The sequence below is a fragment of the Puma concolor genome, chromosome E4 (assembly GCF_028749965.1).
Source record: "Puma concolor isolate L17-30 chromosome E4, mPumCon1.1.hap2, whole genome shotgun sequence".
Classification (NCBI taxonomy): Eukaryota; Metazoa; Chordata; class Mammalia; order Carnivora; family Felidae; genus Puma; species Puma concolor.
Genome location: NC_141683.1, coordinates 30961066 through 30982637, shown reverse-complemented (window position 1 = coordinate 30982637; position 21572 = coordinate 30961066). Strand labels below are relative to the sequence as shown.

The window sequence follows — 21572 nt, the reverse complement described above, 5'->3', positions numbered from 1 at the left end:
CGCGGGGCTCAAACTCACAGACCTCGAGATCATGATCTGAGCCGAAGTCGGACGCTCAACCAACTGAGCCACCCAGGCGCCCCTATATCTAAACTTTTTAAAACAAATCTATCAAATAAAGCAAGATATGATGATACTTACTTACACTTGCAAAAGTTTGAGCTACATTATTTCCAAAGTTTTCGGAAATAGCCACCACAGGTTCCAGTACTGTAGCTGGGTTTTATTGCTAGATCATTTAGATGTTAAGATTGACCTTTTCTAATTAAACATCTTTAGAATACAAGAATAAAAAGCCTAGTTGTGTGTTTAAGGGTACTCTAGGAAAACAGTGACTTAAGTACTCAAATATAATCATCATTGCCTCTAAGGTTACTCATTATCAGAGAGTATACACACACACACACACACACACACACACACACACACACACACATACATCCATACATACAATGTACAGTGTATGATTTCTAGCTCTATATTTGTCTGAAGTGTTAACCAAAGACTCTCTTGGATTTCCAATTTAAACATTAAGCCGTGGTGTGAGATGCAAAACAATTATCAAAACAAAACAGAAAAACACTAGTGAGAAAACTAAAGCATTTTTAACATTCCCCTGTACCAAGGTTAAGTGAAACTACTTGATAAGGCAAAACAAACAAACAAACAAAAAAAGTTATCAAAGTGGCATCTGTAGCAGGTTCAAGCCTCCTGAAGGAAGCAGGAAGGTATGGGGCTAAGTGCAAAAACAACGAACTCACCAGTTTCTTCCATTTACAATGTCTTCAGCCCTATGCAAGTTACACAACCTCACCATGTGTCAGTTCTTGATCTTCAAAATGGGAGTGCAAATACTACTTACCTCACAGGATTGTTGAACAAATGAGTTAGTTCATATTAAGTGCATATAACAGTGTCTCAACATAGCAATTTGCACTTAACTGTTTGGTATTATTCGTGAGATAGAAGATAGGACTGGAACATTCAAATAAGGTCAGACATATAAAAGAACCACATATGTTTTGGTTCTACCCTCTGCCGGTTTCCCTGTGGATATTCTGATGAGTCCAATTTTATTTTCTTACTGCACACAATCTCTGTGCATCTCCAGAGAAAGATGGAGAGAAAGAGAGAGAGAGAGAGAGAGAGAGAGAGAGAGAGAGAGAGAATCCCAAGCAGACTCATGCTATCAGCATGAAGCACAACTCAGAGCTTGAACCCATGAATCACGAGATCATGACCTAGGCTGAAATCAAGAGTTAGATGCTTAACCGACAGATTCTGTTGCCCCAGAATCCTTGTGCATCATGATAATGATAGCCCAGATCAAAGAATTGATAGAAGTTGATAATTATGCAAAATGTCTAGGGGAATATAAAGTTTCCAAGCCTCTGTATCTCTTCAGGCTTATTTTGGGTTCTCAGGAATTCTACCTCTTGCACGTCTTATCTTAATACAGTTGGGTAGGAAACGGTGTTTCATCGATAGGTGTGACCTACTTCTAACCACCCCGTATGATCTGTGTACACTGCTCTCACCTCCTTGCCTGTGAGTCTCCTTTCTGCCTCAGGCTGTTAAATCCTCCCCCACCCCCACCCCCACCACACACAAAGACTGCTCCATTCCAACTTGCAAACTCTCTTGTCTAAATATGTGAAATTAATGATTGCTAAAATGACATAGGCATTAAAGGGGCAGAAAGAGAACAACATTTAAAGAACGTGGCAGACATTAATTACTTATCCCAAACCATCCTCTCTTTCTTCCTACCAACAGAACCCTAATTTTTTCCCACTGGACAAGTGATCTATTGTAAGCTGAGCTTGAGTCTAAATCCTGAATATTCTAACTAATTATGGCTATTCCATTTCCCTTCCCAGTGAGTGGTTTAGGGATGGGCATGTGACCAGGATATCATCAGTGATATAATGAGGAATCTGCCAGGTGTTATTGGGAGGATTTCTTTTCTGATAAAAGGATAAAAAATAAGACACCCTCATTCCTTTCACTGGACCTCATTTTGTCATCTGATGTGACTTCTGTAACTGCTGCAGCCACCTGGCAACAATGAAAATTACCAGAAGACAAGTCAACATATTGGCTGAAAATTACCAGAAGGGTAATTACCAGAAAAATTACCAGAAAAAAAAAAAAAAAAAACAAGGGTTCTGATGATGTCACCAAGCCATGGATTAATCAGCCCTGGAGCTGCCCCACCTCTGACTCTCTGATGATGTGAGAGAGATTATATTTTCCTCAGGTTGAAGCCAGGTGGGTCTGGGCTTTCTATTGTTTGCAGTTTAACTAAAACAAAGGAAAACCATTGTCTTGGAAAAGAAAATAACCTAAAGAGATGCCAGGAGAAAAGAGGGTGGAGGATGGAGGGAGAGGGACAGGGTGATTATGAGTTGCTTAATGATGGATTCAGGATATATTTTAGTCTATTTTTAATTGTAGGAACAGCCTACCCTTTTCTTTGCATAAAAGCTGATAAACTGTATGAAGAAATATTTAGTGCCATATAGACTATAGGTCTGTGGCATTTATCCATGGTGATGACCAAAACACTTCAAATTTTTGTCAAATGCCTCAAGATTACTGGATAGTCAAATTGGAAGTCAAGTCCAGCATCTACTCCTCATTACAAAGTCAGAGCTTACCTGAGGCAACATTATGAAAAGAAAATCAATGCTAATTGTTTAAATCATTAGTTCCCATTAACTGACACTCCATTTCTCTGATACAATGATTCGCTGCAAACAACTCTAACCACCCACTAACTCCCTATGAGACTCAATTCGGGAGAGAAAGTAAAAGTATTTTTGCTTTTGATGAATAAAGGAGAAAACATTCCTCTTCAAATCTTTCTCTAGTTGAGTGGCTTCTTTGTAAAGATCTAAAGTCCAATCGTATCAGAAATGGGAGACTGTGAAGATATGATGAACCCCTAAAAACTATTTGTCCAACCCAGAATTCAGAAGTAAATGATGCATTATCGGGGCCGGTAAGAACCTGGAGTCATTTGTGGTTCTGTTGCAAATAGCCTGCCCAAATGAACTGCCCCTGGACATTTCTCTAGAACTGCAGTTATAAACCTTCATGCCCTCTATTTAAAAGCTCAAATCATGGGGTGCTTGGGTGGCTCAGTTGGTTGAGCATCTGATTCTTGGTTTCAGCTCAGGTCATGGTCCCACAGTTTATGAGATTGGGCCTTGCCTTAGGCTCTCTCTCCCTCTCTTTCTGCCCCTCCCCCCTCCTTCTCTCTCTCTCTCTCTCTCTCTCTCTCTCTCTCTCTCTCAAAATAAATAAACTTTTTAAAAATTAAATAAAAGCTCAAGTCTTTATTTTATTTTTAATTATTTTAAGTTTGTTTATTTTAACAAGGAGAAAGAGAATGCATGTGCAAATGGGGGACGGGCAGAGGGAGAGAGGCAGAGAGAGAGAAAGAAAGAGGGAGACAGAGAGAGAGACTGAAAGAGACAGAGAGACAGAGACAGAGAATCCCAAGCAGGCTCCAAGTTGCCAGGGTGTAGCCCAGTGCAGGGTCCAAACCCACGAACCTAGAGATCATGACCTGAGCTGCAATCAAGAGCCAGATGCTCAACTGACTGAGCCCCCCAGGTGCCCTTCAAATCTGTAGTTCAAAGCAGTCCTTTTGTTCCTTGTACACTGTACTGTGGCTTTCTCGAAGCTCATGTTTGGGATTTTATAAATATATTTTCAAATGTTTTAACCTTTAGCTTCTCAACTGTTGAAGATTTCCAGATTCATATCTCTGTTTAAAAATAAAATAGATTTTAGTTTTGCTGTTTACCTTGTTAATGTCTCCCTGCCTATTTCACCAACACTGTGCTACTTTTCCATGATTTAGTATAGGAAAATGCCACTTCTCATCCCATGTCTACTCATTGCCCTCAATTTTCCTTTCTTTTCACTGATGCCTCATAAGCAATGAGATGACAGATGTCACTGCAGACAGCCCAAGACTATGGATGGAAAAGGGCATGACCACTGCATACCTTTAGCTTGGTCCACTGAAACCAGGCTCTTCCTGCCATCTTTCAGGGGACATTCTGACCTTCTTGATTTGGTTTCCTCCTGCAGGACGTTGCCTCTTCAGATTACTGGATAGCCCTGTAAGAATGTCAATAACTGTATGCCGAACCATTACAGGAGAATACTGAGAGCCAGGCTGGCTGTGCAATTTACCATGGTGACTGACAAGACACACTTGACCTTATTTGACAAACACTGAAACCAGGTCTGGTCCAAGCTCCATAAAGGACTGGGGAAAGCAGAGTGATGAGTGCCCAGGCCCTAGAACCAGACAGACCCATGAATCACAGCTCCATTCCTTACTAGCTCATTGACCCTGGGCAAATAACTTCACCAATCCCCAGTTTTCTCACCCTTAAAATAGTTCTGGGAAATATTTCCCCCGTGGAGGAATTAATACATTTACCTAACACAGGGTGCTTGAAGTGATTAAATGAAAAATCATATTAGAATTTAGCCCAGTGCCTGCCACATAGCAGGGACTCAAAAGTTAGCTGCCAATTGCTAGGCAGAGAGAGCTGTCCCACCTTGCACCTTGCTAGCCCGGGATTTCCTCTTCTTCCTTTTGTTTTTTCCCCCAAGTAATCAGTTCACACCACAGAGATCCTCACCAATTTCACTGCTCCTGTTATCTTCACATTATCTTCCCTGTCTTCACCTTCTCTGGTTCCCTGACAGTTTAATCCCATTTCTCACGATGATTCTTCTTTGGTCTTTTTCTTCTCTGTTCCCTCAAATAACCTCCCTTGTAGGTCCTCCTTCTTGCTACTATTCCTTTGCCAGACATTGAGTGCCCACAATGTATGAGCCATTGCACTGGGTGCTAGGGACAGACAAATAAAGGATTCAGATCTTAGCGAACAAGTGAAGGGAAAAATAAGCCATCACAATACAGAGAGATAAGTCCTATAATAGAATTAAATGCTGGCTGTCATGTGAGCACAAAGCAAGAACATTTTATGGAGGCTGGAGACCTTCTGAGACCCAGGAAAATGGACTGAGGGCCTGCTATGTATCACATATCACGTTAGCCACTTGGAGCACATTGTTTAATATTCAATAACAGTGATACGAGGTAGACACTGTCCTCTTCATTTTAGAAGAGAAGAAATTCTCATACACTGCTTAAAAGAGCTTCATAAGAGCAAGTATTTATTGAGTACTTACTTTGCAGCAGGCTTTGTTATAAGCAAATATATTTTAATCATTTTACTCTTCACAACTACCCTATACTAATATTATGTCCATTTTACTGAGGCACGAAAAGATTAACATAGCCAGTAAATGACAAGATTGTTTAAATTAACAAAATACGTACATAACAAATGTCCCACAATAGGAGACCAAGTTATGAAGGAACCAACTGAAGGAAAGTGGTCAAAAATAAAACGCATCTTTTAGAAAAAATATGGTGTGGAAAAATATTCATCATATAATGGTAAATGTCTAAAAGGGAAGAATATGAAACTGTATATACAATATACCAATTTTGTCTGTATTTAAGTACTCCAATACATACAAAAAGATTAGAAAACAGACTTCAAAATGTAAAGATCTCAAGATGTCAGGATTACAGGTGATTCGTATATCTTTTCTTTATACTTGTCTGCATTTTCTAAGTTGTTTTAATCTCTTTATTTTATTTGCATACATATCGTCATGTACACAGATTTTTATATAAATGTATGACGTGATCATACGCCAGTACTTTATTTGCTTCTCTTCTGCTTGGTTCTCCCATTCACATAATTACCTTGCTTTGCTCATGCAGCACTAAATGTTTCACACGAATTCCTCTAAGCCATCCAGAAAGTCTCTACTTAGCCAGTTTTAATGGCTGCATTATAGCCAGTGAAGTGGAGATACTGTAATTTATTCAGCCATTCCCCAATTGTTGGCCATTCCCTCTATTTTCACTTATGTCTAATCATTTGCCACTATTGAAGAAATGCTTCAAGAACAATACATATATATGTATACGTATACAAATACGTATATGTATATGTATACACACACACAGACACACCACACACGCACACACACACACACACAGGCGCCTGGGTGGTTCAGTTGATTAAGCATCCTAGTCTTGACTTCAGCTCAGGTCATGATCTCATGTTTCATGAGTTCGAGTCCCAAGTCAGGCTCTGCGGTGTTGGACTCTCTCTCTCTCTGCCCCTACCCCACTTGTACTCACACACACTCTCCCAAAATAAATAAATAAATTTAAAAAAAAGAGTATAAACTTTATGAGAAACCATCGAAGAATTTTAAGCAGCAAAATATCATTAATATTTTTTAAGTTATTTATTTTGAGACAGAGAGAGAGAGAGAGAGAGCACAAGCAGGGGAGGGGCAGAGCGAAGAGAGGCAGAATCCCAAGCAGGCTTTGTGCCATTAGTGTAGAGCCCGATGTAGGACACAAACTCACAAACTGTGAGATCATTACCTGAGCTGAGATCAAGAGTTGGACACTTAACCGACTGCCACACAGGCGCTCCTCAAAATATCATTAATTTTTTAAAAATTCTTTAGGCTGGGGCGCCTCAGTAGCTCAGTTGGTTAAGCGTCTGACTTTCGGCTCAGGTCATGAGCTCATGGTTCGTGAGTTTGAGCCCCGCATCAGGCTCTAGGCTGGCAGCTCAGAGCCTGGAGCCCACTTCAGATTCTGTGTCTCCATCTCTCTCTATCCCTTCACTGCTTGTACTCTGTCTCTGTCTCTCAAAAATAAATGAAACATTAAAAAAATTTTTTAAAATTCTTTAGGCTGAGTATGGAAGAATGTCCTATATTAACCCAGAGGAAAGACCAGGTACCCTTAGAAGGAAACAAAGTAATAAAAGGAGAAATGATGAGGGCCATCTATGTGTCGACTGTTGGCCTAGATTTGTCACATGTGTTTTCATTTAATCTTCCCATCACCCCAAGAGCCATGGTTCATGCTGCACCCATGCTAAGGAAACCATGCTAAAGGGAACAAATCGATCCCCAAGGGTCACACTGTTAATCAATGATGTGCCCTGACAGGACCTCAAGTTCCTCTGGCTCAAAGCCAGTAAGCTCTCCACGTGGACGTTGTGAAGAAAAGGCAAGGGCACTGCTAGAGAGGAGGGATGTTAAGGAAACAGAATGGTCTAAGCTTGTCAACTGAATAGACACAGAAAGTAAATCAGAGGGAGATTTTAGAATGATACCAACATTTCTGATTTAGTGGTGTCATCCAGCAAAATAAAAAGGCGGGGGGGGGGCATTTGAAATGAAATTTAATGAGTTCCATTTGGGACTTGAAATCTAACAGAACTCCAAAAATCTAAAATGTATTAGTGTGTCCAGGCACCTGGGCGGTTCAATCAGTTAAGGGTCTGACTTTGGCTCAGGTCGTGATCTCACAGTTTGTGAGTTCAAGCCCTACATCAAGCTCTCTACTGTCAGCACAGAACCCACTTTGGATCCTCTGTCTCCCTCTTTCTCTGCCCCTCCCCTGTGCTCTCTTTCTCTCTCTCAAAAATAAATATTTTAAAAATAATAATAATAAAATAAAATATATTAGTGTGTGCATAAATAATGCTTGAGGACTTGTTAGATTCACAGTAATGAAAATAACAGGTAGAAAGTAAGCTTACCTTTGAAACTCATTTATGTTTTTTCAATTTCATATTGTATATGATGACCTTTCTAAGTGTCAACAGCTTTTTTTTACTAATCCTTTCTTTCTAGGTTTTATCCTTTATTTTTCAAAATATAATAAAAAAGATAACATATGTACATATATGCACTCTTTCTACTTTATCATTTAAAAAAAATTTTTTTTTAGTAATCTCTATGCCCAATGTGAGGCCCAAATTCTGAGATCACCCTGAGATCAAGAGTCCTGTGCTCTACTGACTGAGCCAGCCAGGCACCCGTACTTTATTTATTATTATTATTATCATTATTATTATCATTTTTATTAACATTTCCTTTTTCCACAAATGAATTTAGAGGGCAGAAAATAATGTCTATTAAAATAACTGAAACACAATCGAGATAGGCTTATATAGCCATATGTAAGATTTAGCCGTATAAAATATTTCGTTCTAGGGGTGCCTGGCTGGTTCAATTTGTAGAGTCACTTGATGAAGTGACTCTTGATCTTGGGGTTGTAAGTTTGAGCCCCACAATGGATGTAGGAAAATAAAATACTTAAATTTTTTAAAGTTTATTTGTTTATTTTGAAAGAGAGAGAGAGAGTGCAAGTGGGGGAAGGGACAGAGAGAGAGAGAAGGAGAGAGAATCCCAAGCAGGTTCCACACCACCAGTGCAGAGCCAAATTCAGGGCTCAAACTCACGAACTGCAAGATTGTGACCTGACCCTAAGTGGGATGCTCAACCGACTGAGCTGCCCAGGTGCCCCCCCCCCCAAATAAAATATTTAAAAAGTGTTCATTCTAGAGGAACCTCTATTATCTGAAAAAAATATTTTTCTTAATGTTTATTTATTTTTGAGAGAGAGAGAGTCAAAATGGGGAGGGACAGAGAGAGAGGGAGATACAGAATGTGAAGCAGGTTCCAGGCTCTGAGCTGTCAGCACAGAGCCCGATGTGGGGCTCAGACTCACAAACTGTGAGATCATGACCTGAGCCTAAGTAAGACACTTTATGGGGTGCCTGGGTGACTCAGTCAGTTAAGCATCCAACTCTTGGTTTTGGCTCAGGTCATGATCTCAGGGTTCGTGGACTCGAGCTCTGCATCAGGTTCTGTGCTGCCAGTGTAGAGCCTGCTTGGGATTCTCATTCTCTTCCTCTCTCTCTTTACCTCCCCTGTTTATGCTTTCTCTCTCTTTCTCTCTCTCAAAATAAATAAATAAACTTTAAAAAAAAGAAAAGAAAAAAACCTATTTTATTTACGTGGTCTACCAGACAATGTTAAGTGACATACAACAGTTTCATGAATTAAGATCTATTTTGTGGCTCCATATTTTAACAATACTTACTATGTGATTCCTAAGGAAATCACTTTGGATGCACTATAGATCCCTTTTTTAAAAATAGTTTAGTTGGGGTCCCTGGGTGGCTCAGTCATTTAAGCATCTGACTCTTGATTTCAGTTCAAGTCATGCTCTCATGGTTTGTGAGATTGAGCCCTCCATACGATGCTCTCTTTCCCTCTCTCTCTGCCTCTCCTTCTCTCTCTGTCAACATAAATAAACATTTTATTTTTATTTATTTTTTTAATGTTTATTTATTTATTTTTGAGAGAGCGTGCAGGTGTGTGCACACAACTGGGAAAGGGGCAGAGACAGAGACGGAAACATTAGAATCTGAAGCAGGCTTCAGGCTCTGAGCTGTGAGCACAGAGCCCGACACAGGGCTTGAACCCATGAACCGAACCATGAGATAATGAGCGCAAGTCAGACGCTCAGCTGACTGAGACACTCCTGACTAAATATTTTAAAAGCTTTTAAATGGAAACAAAATGGTACTGAGTTGACTTCATTTACCCTAAATAAAGATATGAACCATAAGTCCCTAGACATAGATCATAGATCGTGATAAACGTGGGGAACTCAACATAAGCCTACAGAAGAGTAAAGTCTTAAACATTTCAATTGCCAAAAGATTGACTAAGGCTCTGTTTAATTGTTAGTGCTATAAAAAGTGGGTAATATTTACCTGGACCATAATAGTACTGCATAAAAGTCACTTATCTTCCTGCCAGGTGCCACATTTCTCACAGCTATTAAAAAGAATGAGAAGAAATCTTTACTTCTTTTCCAAACCTGCCATCCCATCGTCTCATATAACTTGGGGGTTCGCGGGTTGCTAAGGAAGCTGATAAAAAAAAAAGTGCCAACCTTAGCCCCAGGTTCTAAATGCAATCAGTGGCAAATGCCTTTGTCAGTGAAGAGTCCAACAACAATGGATCAGTAAGCAATGGTTCGGCAGAAACTACCCAGTTCGATATTTATGCCTTCTGTAAACTCCCTAACATCTGGTTCCTCAGTCCATTTGAATGATGACTAATTTAGGGTGGTGGTTCTTAGTAAATCCAAATTATAAACAAACTTGAAGGGCCTTTCTGGTATATGTTCATGTACAGTGCTCACCAGAAATCCAATTTTACAAGAATATCAGTCCCTAACAGATGTGTTATAATGCCTTGGAAGAGTATATTCAGGAAGTTTACAGTGACTGTAATTCATTAACTGAACTTTTAACATCATCGTGCAATACGGGTTCAGATGACATTGTTGAATGCCTTTTGGATTTTGGCAAAGATGCCTTGGGAATCATTAGTGATCTGTCAATCATTTACAAACCCGTTCTGAAATCAGTTAGCAAATAATGTTTTATCATCATAAACATGTATTTTTGTAAATGTGAGTCATTATAAGTATGCCATGTGGTGGTATCTAATGAGTTCAGTAAGATGCCACAGAATGCCATAATGGAAAATGCCCACATATGCCAAAAGGAAATGGGTTAGACTGTGCCTTGATTGAGAAAAAGAATTACTCAAAACTGAGGTTGTCATTTGTTTTGTGGTTTTCCCCACCATAGTTGGAATGTAAATTGCTTATTAACTGTCACAGGGGCTGAGTTCTGAGCACCTGTTATTTGCATCACATGTGAATGTTACTTCACTCCCTCTTTCACAAAAATATGTTCATTTCTCACAAAGTACTGAGTATTTATTTCTATTAAATTAACCAGGTAGATAAGCTTCAAAAGACCAAAGTAACTCATTAATGTAATGTTTCCTCTGCATGCCAGTAAGTTCTACAGAAAAGTAAGAGAGCAGCAAATAGTAAATAGTATTTGCTTTAAAGGTTCTTGTAGGAGTTATTAGGAACTTAGTGATGCTATCATCCTTCAACTTTTTGGGTACATTTGGTAATATAATTCTGTCTAATCAGAAGCATATAACAAAGAATGAAATTCAGTCTTTTTTGTTGTTGCATGTTTTATTAGCCACATATAAAAAGGAAGAGAATCAAAGCAAATCACTACATAATGTTTTTAAATTAAAGGAGTCATATGAGATCTTCTATAGAATGTCAAATAGTATCTGTGACTAAGGGCTGGTGTCAAAGACAAAACACGAAAGAAGAAACTTGCAGATGTCTTTTAAACTTCCATAATGAGGTGCACCTGGGTGGCTCAGTCAGTTAAGCATCTGCCTTCGGCTCAGGTCATGATCTCACGGTTCGTGATTTCAAGCCCCTCATCAGGTTCTCTGGGGTCAGCATGGAGTCTGCTTTGGATCCTCTGTCCCCTCCACTCCTTCTCTTGCACACTATCAAAAATAAACGTTAAAATGGAAACCAATTTGACAATAAATTTCATATAAAAAAAAAAAGAATGAAGTACTAAAAAAAAAATAAAAAAAATAAACGTTAAAAATAAATAAATTAAATAAATAAATAAATAATAAAATTCCATAATGAAAGGTGTCTCTCACCTAAGACCCAAGTCACATGGTCTATATTGGTTTTTAATGCCATTTAAATATGTATTGAGCACTTTGTCTCTCTTAGAAACTGAGCATTTCTATATTATATCATTTTATTTCTCACAACACCACCACTGGATTCCATCACTTTTGTCATTTTTACTTATGAAGAATTCATAAGGCTTAATTAAAGAAGTAAGCATTACTTGGCCCCTGAGTAAGGGGCAAAGCAAGGACAAAAGTTGTGAACTTTGTGATTCCAAATCTTAGCTACTGTTTTCATTTGTACCACGATTTCATGATGTGTTGTCATGCTCAGATAGGTTGTATTCACCAAGCACAACTGCGTGGTTTCTCAGGGAAACACACTTATGTCTATAGCCAGAATGTTGAGGAGTTGATGGACAATGTTTTATGAACTGAATAATATGTAAAACCCTAACAAATGTGTCTCCAACATTTTGTCATATATAAAAGAAGACCCATGTATTTCAAAGTAGTCATAGGTATAAAATATGCCTAAAAATATATGCCCTTTCTGACTTTTCAACTTATCACTAGTTTCACTAAAAATTGTATTTTCAGGGGTGCCAGGGTGGCTCAGCTGATTAAGCATACAGCTCTTGATTTTGGCTCATGAGGTCATGATCTCACTGGTTCATGAGTTGAGCCCCCGAGTTCCCCTCTGCGCTGAGGGTCTGGAGCTTGCTTATGATTCTCACTTTCTCCCTTGCTCTCTGCCCCTCCCCCACTCATGCTTTCCCGCTCTTTCTCAAAATAAATAAATAAACTTAAAAAAATCATATTTTGAAATCCACATATATTTGAAAGAAAAAAATGAATCTAAACAAATGATACCTAATATGGTGTTAATGCAGAGTAGATTGGGTTGGTTATGTGTACAAAAGAACTTAAAACTCAGACAGACATAATGTTTACCAAATGCTCTCTCCGCTGGCAGCCAGAATTACCAGTCCCCTCACTTTGTGTGAATCAGCAAAATTTTAAACTACCTACATTCCATGAGCAGGTCTCCTCAACAAAATCTCACCTTGATGAGGCTATGTGAATATTTAACTGGGGACATTTCCAACACCCATGAGGACCACAGTCATGGCCATGGCCAGTTCTCACCCTGACTTCCAGGAGTCACCCAGACCTCAAATCACCCAATCCAATACAGATGTGAGTCTGCACTGGGTGGGGTTGGGAGTCAGCAGAACATTTAAAAGGCAGGGGACAGGGACAGAGGGTAAAACCTTTCTTTGTTCTTCTTTCCCTTCTATCTGGTCTCTCTCCATAAAGCATGTTTATCATTCTCAGACTATATTCCAACACTTCAACTGAAATAAAGTAAGGTGAGAGGGGGAAATAAAAACGTAACAGTAATCAGAATAAACAACAAACGGGGGCACCTGGCTGGCTCAGTTGGTAGAGAGTGCGACTCTTGATCTCAGGGTCATGAGTTCAAGCCCCATGTTGAGCGTGGAGCCTACTTAAAAATAATAATGATAAAAATAAATAAATAAACAACAAAGAAAAAAAGATCATAAATTCCATAATGTGAATCTTCAGACAATGACTGCTAAATCTGTTCTATGATATGTGAAATTATGTTTCAAGAAACACCCATATATTAAGTTATAAATTACCTGCATACATACATACCTCATTTACTTAGTTTAAAAGAAATGTCAATGTTAATATTGTTTAAAACCACATGAATGCTTGAAAATATATTTACATGGGCTTTAGTCACTTATAGAGGCAGATTTTCTATGAGAAACCTAAAATCATAAAGTAAAATTTAAAATTTAACAGTGAAACTAGCTAGAGGCATAAATTTATATTCTAATTGACTCAGTATCCTTATCCAACTGAGATTTCAGAAAAGGTCCCGTCCCTCTTTATTAACTGCACAATGAGTATATTGTGTTGAGCCCTTTCTAATCAAGGCACAACTCTGAGTGTTAGCTAGAGATAATAGGTGTCCATATGATCTTGCAAATAGCTTTTCCCTTTATGAAACTTTTCTTTCACAGGAATTAAAATTTAGACTTTAGCCTCATTAACACTCTGATTTAAACAACTAATCCAATTAGATTATAATGTGATCATTAAGGGAACATATAGTCCCTTTTATATATATGTATGTAGACACCTTTCTATTCATTTAACTTTTCTTCTTAGGTCCTGAGCCAGAGGTACAATTATTTGGGCACTGCCCCTCACAAACACCAAGTCTTTTCTATTTAAAGAGCTTCAAAGGCTCAGGGAAATATCCTTGAATTTTCTAACTTCAATGCCATAAACACAAACCATTTCTCCAGAAACCAGTCTTCTAATCACGGACAATGTATCCCCAAGACACAGAGAGGTACATTTTAAATAATCTTGACATTTGTTTCAAAGAGATGAAAAGCCATAAGAATAGCTAAAATTGGGGCCGCCTGGGTGGCTTAGTTGGTTAGATGTCTGACTTCAGCACAGGTCACGATCTCGTGGTTCACGAGTTTGAGCCCCACGTCGGGCTCTGTGCTGACAGCTCAGAGCCTGGAGCCCGCTTCAGATTCTGTGTCTCCCTGTCTCTCTGCCTCTCCCCCGCTCACATTCTGTCTCTCTCTCCCTCTCAAAAATAAACATTAAAAAAAAATTAAAAAGAATAGCTAAAATCATAGGATACATAGGATCATAGGCTAGCACATAAAATTCTGTAATAAGCTCCTCCTTGTTCTGAATCCCTCACAACACACTGGGGACATGCAGCCCCAGGTTAGGATATGGAAGCCTATGAGACCAGGAAAATTTCTATTCACAGATGAAATCTCAACTTGCCTCCTTTTCAACATGGGGGTGGGGGGTGGGAAATGGCTCATAGTATTTGACAAAAGAAGAAATAATTTATTTTAATTCAATTTGGATTTCTTCTATGCCCCCAATTTCACAGAAATACAAATATGAAAGTATGTTTTTTGTTTGTTTGTTTGTTTGTTTGTTTGTTTTTTAATTTTTTTTTCCAACGTTTATTTATTTTTGGGACAGAGAGAGACAGAGCATGAACGGGGGAAAGGCAGAGAGAGAGGGAGACACAGAATCGGAAACAGGCTCCAGGCTCTGAGCCATCAGCCCAGAGCCCGACGCGGGGCTCGAACCCACGGACCGCGAGATCGTGACCTGGCTGAAGTCGGGCGCTTAACCGACTGCGCCACCCAGGCGCCCCTGAAAGTATGTTTTTAAAATAGATGAAATTAACAGATCATTTTGTTTTATAAAAAATTCCATATGTTGTATTCTGAGCGGAACAACTACCGTGTTGAATATATGATGTGGGTTGTAAAAAGTAATTAACACGATACTCTAAGAACACAGCTACTTCACAAAGTAAAACTTAAATTTCCCCCTGAATGTACTGCCCATAGTTCTTTAAGTTCTTCAAGTGTCATTAAGTGCTTAAGTCAAACCATGAAGGCTGATTCTAGGAAAAACACTGATGTGACTGTTCAAGTGGGGAGCTGATCTAGCTGCTTTTTAAAATGGAACGTTATTTCTACATTTTAAGAATGACCTATAGATAAACTGTGGTTATTTAGACGTGGGTATTTTGGAGGAAATTCTCAAATATGAAGTGAACCTGTTACTGCACAGAAAAAACTGATGGTACTTCTTTCCATTGGTAAAATTCAGGCTTCCAAGTGAAAATTTGGATTTAAGAAAATGTGTATATTCCACGGTGAGTTTGACAGCTTCCCAGTATTTAAAGACATCTGATGAGATCAGTGGTAATATTAATAAACAGAATTTTTTTAATGTTTGTTTCGAGAAAGAGAGAGAGTGCACAAGTTGTGTCAGTGCAGAGCCCAAGGCAGGGCTGGATCTCACAAATTGTAAGATCACGACCTGAGCCGGGATCAAGAGTCGGACCAGGCATACCAATAAATAGAATTTTTGATATTCTGTAACAAAACACGTCAACATTTAGAAAATTTGCCAAATTTGATGAACTTCTATCTTCCAAATTACCAACGTAAGATGTAACAAAATCATGCATAGGTGAAAGGTGTATTTTAAGTCTAAAATAAGCCAATGAATTTTAGTATAATAGGGTGCAAAAAGTTCACAGATATGGTTTCAGATTCCACATTACAACTAGTCTTTAAGAAGATATTACTTGTGGAGTTTTGATGCAGTGTCAAAGAAAAAAATCCAAAATTATTTGAAGAAGTTATTATAATATTCCTCCTTTTTCTATCTTCATATATTGAAGACCATATTTTCTTATATATACTTTAACAAAAACAATATATTGCTACAGATTGAATGTAGAAGCAGATGTGAGACTCCAGCTTTCTATTAAGGTGGATATTAAAAAGACTTCTGGAAATGCTGCTTTTTTATGAATTATTTTGTTTTGAAAAAGAGTTATTTTAATTTAAAATACACTGCACATATTAATGTTTTTTAATAAAAATAAATTAGTATATTTCTAAATAATTAATAACTTATTTTCTCAATTTTAATCATGAGTACAACAAATACTCATAGGTATAATTCACAGAAGCAAAAACTTTTGGGGGTCCTAATAATTTTTACGAGAACAGCTGCTTTGGGCCACCTGGCTGGCTCAGTCAGAGGAGCATGTGACTCTTCATCTTGGGGCCCTATGTTGGGTGTAGAGATGACTCAAATAAATAATCTTAAGAAAAAAGAGAGAATAGCAGATGCATATGTCCTTTAACACATGCATAGGTACATTTCTAGTATTGTGGCATGTTATTGTTTGATTATTCATTTTTTTTAATAAAGTTGGGTTTTTTGTTGTTTTTGTTGTTGTTGTTTTTTAAGTAAGCTCTACACACCCAAGGAGATCCAGGATCACATGCTCTACTGACTGAGTCAGCCAGATGCCCCTATTGTTTGATTATTTTAAAAAATAACCGGGGAAGTTGGATGGCTCACTCAGTTAAGCAACCAACTCTTGATTTTGGCTCAGGTCACGATCTCATGGGTTCATGAGATCATGCCCCGCTCGTGCTCTATGATGACAGCACAGAGCCTGCTTGGGATTCTCTCTCTCTCTCTCTCTCTCTCTCTCTCTGCTCCTCCCTCACTCATTCTCTCTCTCTCTCTCTCAAAATAAATAAAGTTTAAAAAACGAAAGAAAGAACAGTAAAGAACTGACATGGATGATTATAATCACCCAATCTTTTTTAGTTTGAAATACTTGCTCATTAAAATACTTCACTTCCTAGCTTCCCTTGCAGCTAAGGGTAAGCATGTATCTAATTTCTGCATAATGAAATGTAAGTAACATGTTTATGTGGTACTTACAGGTAATGTACTTAAAAACAAGTATGCATTCAGGGCACCTGGGTGACTCAGTGGGTTGAACACCCAACTTGGCTCAGGTCAGGATCTCGCAGTTTGTGAGCCTAAGCCCCGCATCGGGCTCTGTGCTGACAGCTCAGAGACTGGAGCTTGTTTCACATTGTGTGTCTCCCTCTGCCTCCCCCTTCCCCGCTCATGCTCTGTCTCTCTCTGTCTCTCAAAAATGAATAAACGTTAAAAAAAAAAAAAAAAACAAGTATGGCGTTCTCTCTCTTTCCTCCATACTGCTTCCTGGAATGAGAACTGGAATTCTAGCAGCCATTTTAGAACATGAAGAAAAGAGATCAAGGATAGTAAAAACGGAAGGAACCAGGTCCCCGACAACTTTGTAGAGCTATTGTACCATCCCTGGATTGTCTACATCTGAACTTCTAAGAGGAAAACAAAGGTTTTATTTAAACCACTGTTATTATGACTTTTCTATTATATGCAGTGAAATCTAACCCAAGAAAATATAACTTTGAACAGGGGTGCCCAGGTGGCTCAGTTGACTAAGCGTCTGACTTCGGCTCAGGTCATGATCTCATGGTTCATGAGTTCAAGCCCCACATCGGGCTCTGTGCTGACAGCTCAGAGCCTGGAGCCTGCTTCGGATTCTGTGTCTCCCTCTCTCTCTGCCCCTCCCCTGCTCACTCTGTCTCTCTCTCTCTCTCAAAAATAAACATTAAAATTTTTTTTAAAAATGCTGTACATAAACATTTTGAGTTTTCTAAATAGAATCTCAGGCAAAAAAAAAAAAAGTTTGCTTCATTAGAGAAATCAAAACAAATAAGAAAACAATGAACTGCTCCACAACATGGGAAAAGATATGCATTGTTATACAATCCATAGTTTATTACTTTGAAGAACAATAGGGATATTTAACAAGAGCCTAAAACTACCCTTGGTCATTTGCATAATAATTCTTTCATGGCAAAGAGTGATCCAGATTTTTCCTATGGATTCAAGCAAAGAATAATTACTTAAAATTATGGAAAATATATTACACATTCACCATTTTGCCAGCACCAACCTCAAAGTATAAATTTTACTTTATTGGGGGTAAATAGATAGGCTGCCCTTTTAATCAACTGACCAGTGTCCAAATAAGCTAAGATTAACAACTCGGCTAATGAATAGGCATGATTAAAAAGTTGGTTGACGATGCATGAATGAATAAATAGCCATAAGCTTGGAAATACTACCTGTAGTATTTTAAAGTGTCAATCATATCTCTAGTCATCATTTAAAGAATTAATGTGTGCCAATGTTATCATCTAAAATGTATTTACAGAGGTCAGAAGAGCTACGTCTGTCCTCCTCTATGCAAAGAGGTGATGACATCAAGGGGGTATGTCACAAGCCTAAGTTCAGTTAGTAGATTTAAGTTGGTTTGGAGTTTTATCCACTAAGTATGATCTTCTGACCCCTCAGTTTTACAACTTTCCACTCTCTGTGCTGCATAGCACCTCTCTACTTCTGAGTTAATCATTTCTTTGCCATTATCTGCCAGGAGTTCTTATCTCTTTTGCTGTCACTTTATAACAGGGTCCTCTTATCAACCTGCATAGAGTCATGTGATCCATCCAAGCCTATCAAAAGTTTCCATTCTTCTGATTAGAAACCATCATGTAACTGGATACATGGTTTACAGCAGGCAACTAATGCTGGAAAAAGTACAGAGTCCAGGGAAAGACTTGCTTGTAACTTTCTGAATTCTTGGACCTTTTTTTTTTTTTTTTTTTTGCTATTTTTTTTTTAACTTTCACTAAGGGTTACTGTAGTCTGATGTGTCCTCCTCAAGGCTACAAAAGCTATACTTTTTCTTATGCTCAATGATTTCTGCTTTAAACCAAAGGACCACCTGTAATTTCACTAAGAATGTCTTCTAATTCGGATACTGGAAATTTACAGGATTCTCTAAAGCACGGACTTACACCTGTTGGTAAGTAGGAGTTGCTTTATATCATCCATTTATTATTTTGCTACTATATTAATTCATGTAATTTAATCTTATTGATGTATTTAGTATTATAAGTCATTGCTCCTCCTATTGTCTATTAAAAGCACATTAGCCCATGTATCACACATTTATCTTTCGTGAAATTCAAAAAAAGCAAATGGATATTTCAGTATTTTTTATTATACCCACTGGTTTTGGATGCCCATCCATTATTCTGAAACAGTCAGAAACAAAAATGTATAATATATGTATTTCGTCACTAATATTTTCTGATAATTTCTAATCAGAGATAATAAGCTAAAATTTTAACAACTTGAAACAAGTTAACCATATGGAATCATCACTGATCAAACTTTAAAAAAAGCTTTCAAATACTGTAAAGTTTCAAGCCACACCACAGTATGGTGTCTCATTCATTGCAGATACTATAGAGAATCTTTTGTTTCTCTGACGAATAAAAGCCATGTAAATAGATACATATTTTAATATATTTAATAAATATATGTATATATACACACATACACCATCATTAGTTAAAGATTCGAATTTAAGGGTTACTGTCTGTTTTCCAAAATAATGAGCATGGCTTGTTTTTACAAACATAAGTAAATAAAGCTAATTTTCATTTTAAAAAAGAACAAAAAATACTGTTGTTACAGCAAGAATACATTCACTTAATCCTAAAAGTAAAGGACTAAAGGGAAGTGATTTCCAGTGGTGTGTAATTATTAGTCTGTTGGCAATCATGTCTTTCTTCCTTTCCCTTAGTTTTTGAAGGACACGTTCCTTTTCTTGTAGCACTTTCTTAGGCTTTCGCACCGGAATTTCCCTGCGAATTCGCAGAGGCCTGTCATGAGCTCTGAGTTCCAGCTCCGCTGTAGGAGGCAAATCAAGGCTTGCTTGGGCTTTTCCTCTTTCTCCCTTGATAACCAGCTGACTCCCCTGACTGCAGTGATTGCTTTTTTTATGGGCCAACTACACCCTATAGTATATCAGTTGAGGAAATGGTTACAAAAAAAAAAAAAAAAGTTCTCTACTTGCGAAAAAGAAAACACGAGGGAGACAAGCAGAGTGCAACAGAGAATCAATTGCCCTGCAGATAAAAACAAAATACGAGCGCAAGGAAGGAGGTGAAAGAGAAGCACAAACGGTTTCAAATCTTTTTCGCCCGGCAAAGCCGCCGCGACGCGCTAATGAGCCCTCGCAGGCAGCTGCGGGCTGAGCGTTCAGGGGGCTCTGGGCCGGGGGCTCGCGGCGAGAGCGCGCTCCAGCGGGGACGCGGGCGGCGCGCGTGCTGGGCGGGCCCGCGCTCCGGCCGCAGCTCGGGGCGCGCGCAGCCGGGACTGGTAGGCAGCGAGTTGAGAGTGCGTGGGGTCCCGAGGACACGTTCTGTTCTCCCCCTCCCCGTCCCCCCTCCACGGCGTCCTTCACACCCCTGGGGTGAATTAAAGAGGGTAACGTGGTAGAAGGAGACGCCTTGCATGTCTCTCTGCTACCGCGGAACTGTGTTTTTACCCACCGCACCGGGACTCACACCGCACCGGCTATGCTATGGAGCAGGGGCAGGTCCATCCTGCGCGTAGAGAGCACCCGCAAGTCGGGATCAGCCGGGTTCCAGAGAGCCAGAACCTGCGGAATGTCTGGTCCCGGAGGGACTGCTAAAGACAGCCTCAAAAAAAAAAAAAAAAAAAAAAAAAGTACAGATGAAGTCGCTCAGCGAGTCTATCCCAACACCCTAACCCTCTCCAAGGCACTTCCGGGCGCCAGATCCCGGAATGACAAAATTCCAGTCAATTTTCCGGTAAAAGAAACCTCTTTCCGGATCTCGTTGGAAGCCGCCGCCGCCCCATCCCGGCCCACCCACTGTCCCTCCTCAATTCCCTGGTATTCCCAGGTGGCTGTCAGATGTCCCTGTGTGCAACATCCTAGACACTCAGAGGCGGCTCCTGGCACTGAGAATCCCATGTGTTCATGGGGTAGCCTCCAAGGAATACTGAGGGTCATTCCTGGGGTTCTTGGCTAGACAGGTCACCCAAAGGGCTGACAGGAAAGGGGGACAGCGTGAGCCATCAGACTAAACAGTTAGGGCTGACCGCAACCACGAAGGTGAGTGCCTCTTGGGTTGGATTCTGTCTGCCCAGGGCAGGCCCATTGAGAAGAACCCACAGGTGGAGCTCTAGAGAGTGTCAGGTCCTGGAGTAGCTTTGAGGTGGCAAATTGCAAGTTAGGGTAGGGATGAGAAGTGGTTCACAAAACTGAGGCCAAAGCATGTAGAGATCAGTCAAGATTTCCAACTTTACATTGATTCGGTTGTGTTGGACTAGAAAATGTGCCTCTGTTCATTAAAAAAGCTGTCTCTGGGGGTCCTAGCTGGGCATGACATTTTCCTTCTATGCACGCTGATGGCTACATGAAAATTGTGCATAGATGTCAGTACTTGTATAGAAAAGTAGATATAAGAGAACGTTGTTCCTTCTGCCTACCTGCGAGATAATCATTCAGTGTGGTGTAAGAGCAGCAGACTTGGGAATATAACCAGATTGTTCCTTTTAAGTTAACTAGCTCTGAGACACTCTCTGGATTCTTGGTTTCTGACTTAGGTACTTCTTCATTCTCCAAAATGGGGCAATTTTACTGATGATATGCAGTACTAATTTGAGAGAGAAAGATAGAGGAATGGAGAAAGAAAAAAGTACTTGTCTATATCAACGAAAGAGCCAAATTTGCATGGTGGGAAACATGTCATATAACAAGTATT

General features: G+C 39.2%; 1 protein-coding gene and 1 long non-coding RNA gene across 5 annotated transcripts in view; one reads left to right on the top strand and one right to left on the bottom strand.

Annotated features, from left to right (window-relative positions):
- Positions 1–10973: 10973 nt before the first annotated feature.
- Positions 10974–20629, bottom strand: LOC147572554 (uncharacterized). 3 transcript variants are annotated; one of them, XR_015246295.1, is made up of 3 exons: positions 20334–20629; positions 12903–12979; positions 10974–11331 (listed from the first exon to the last, which is right to left on the bottom strand). It is a non-coding gene; the product is annotated as an uncharacterized LOC147572554 (long non-coding RNA). The 3 variants fall into 3 exon arrangements; XR_015246297.1 differs by having other exon boundaries at positions 12903–12982; positions 20349–20629; XR_015246296.1 differs by having other exon boundaries at positions 20356–20629.
- NR5A2 (nuclear receptor subfamily 5 group A member 2) overlaps positions 18481–21572 on the top strand; it is a 138531-nt gene continuing 135439 nt past the window's right edge. Inside the window, exon 1 of one of the 2 annotated variants that reach the window (XM_086694372.1) lies at positions 18481–18796. In XM_086694372.1, the coding sequence (XP_086550498.1) occupies positions 18733–18796 (64 nt within the window). In that variant the 5' untranslated portion in view covers positions 18481–18732. The remainder of the gene's footprint in view (positions 18797–21572) is intronic. The other variant, XM_086694373.1, reaches the window with a different exon arrangement.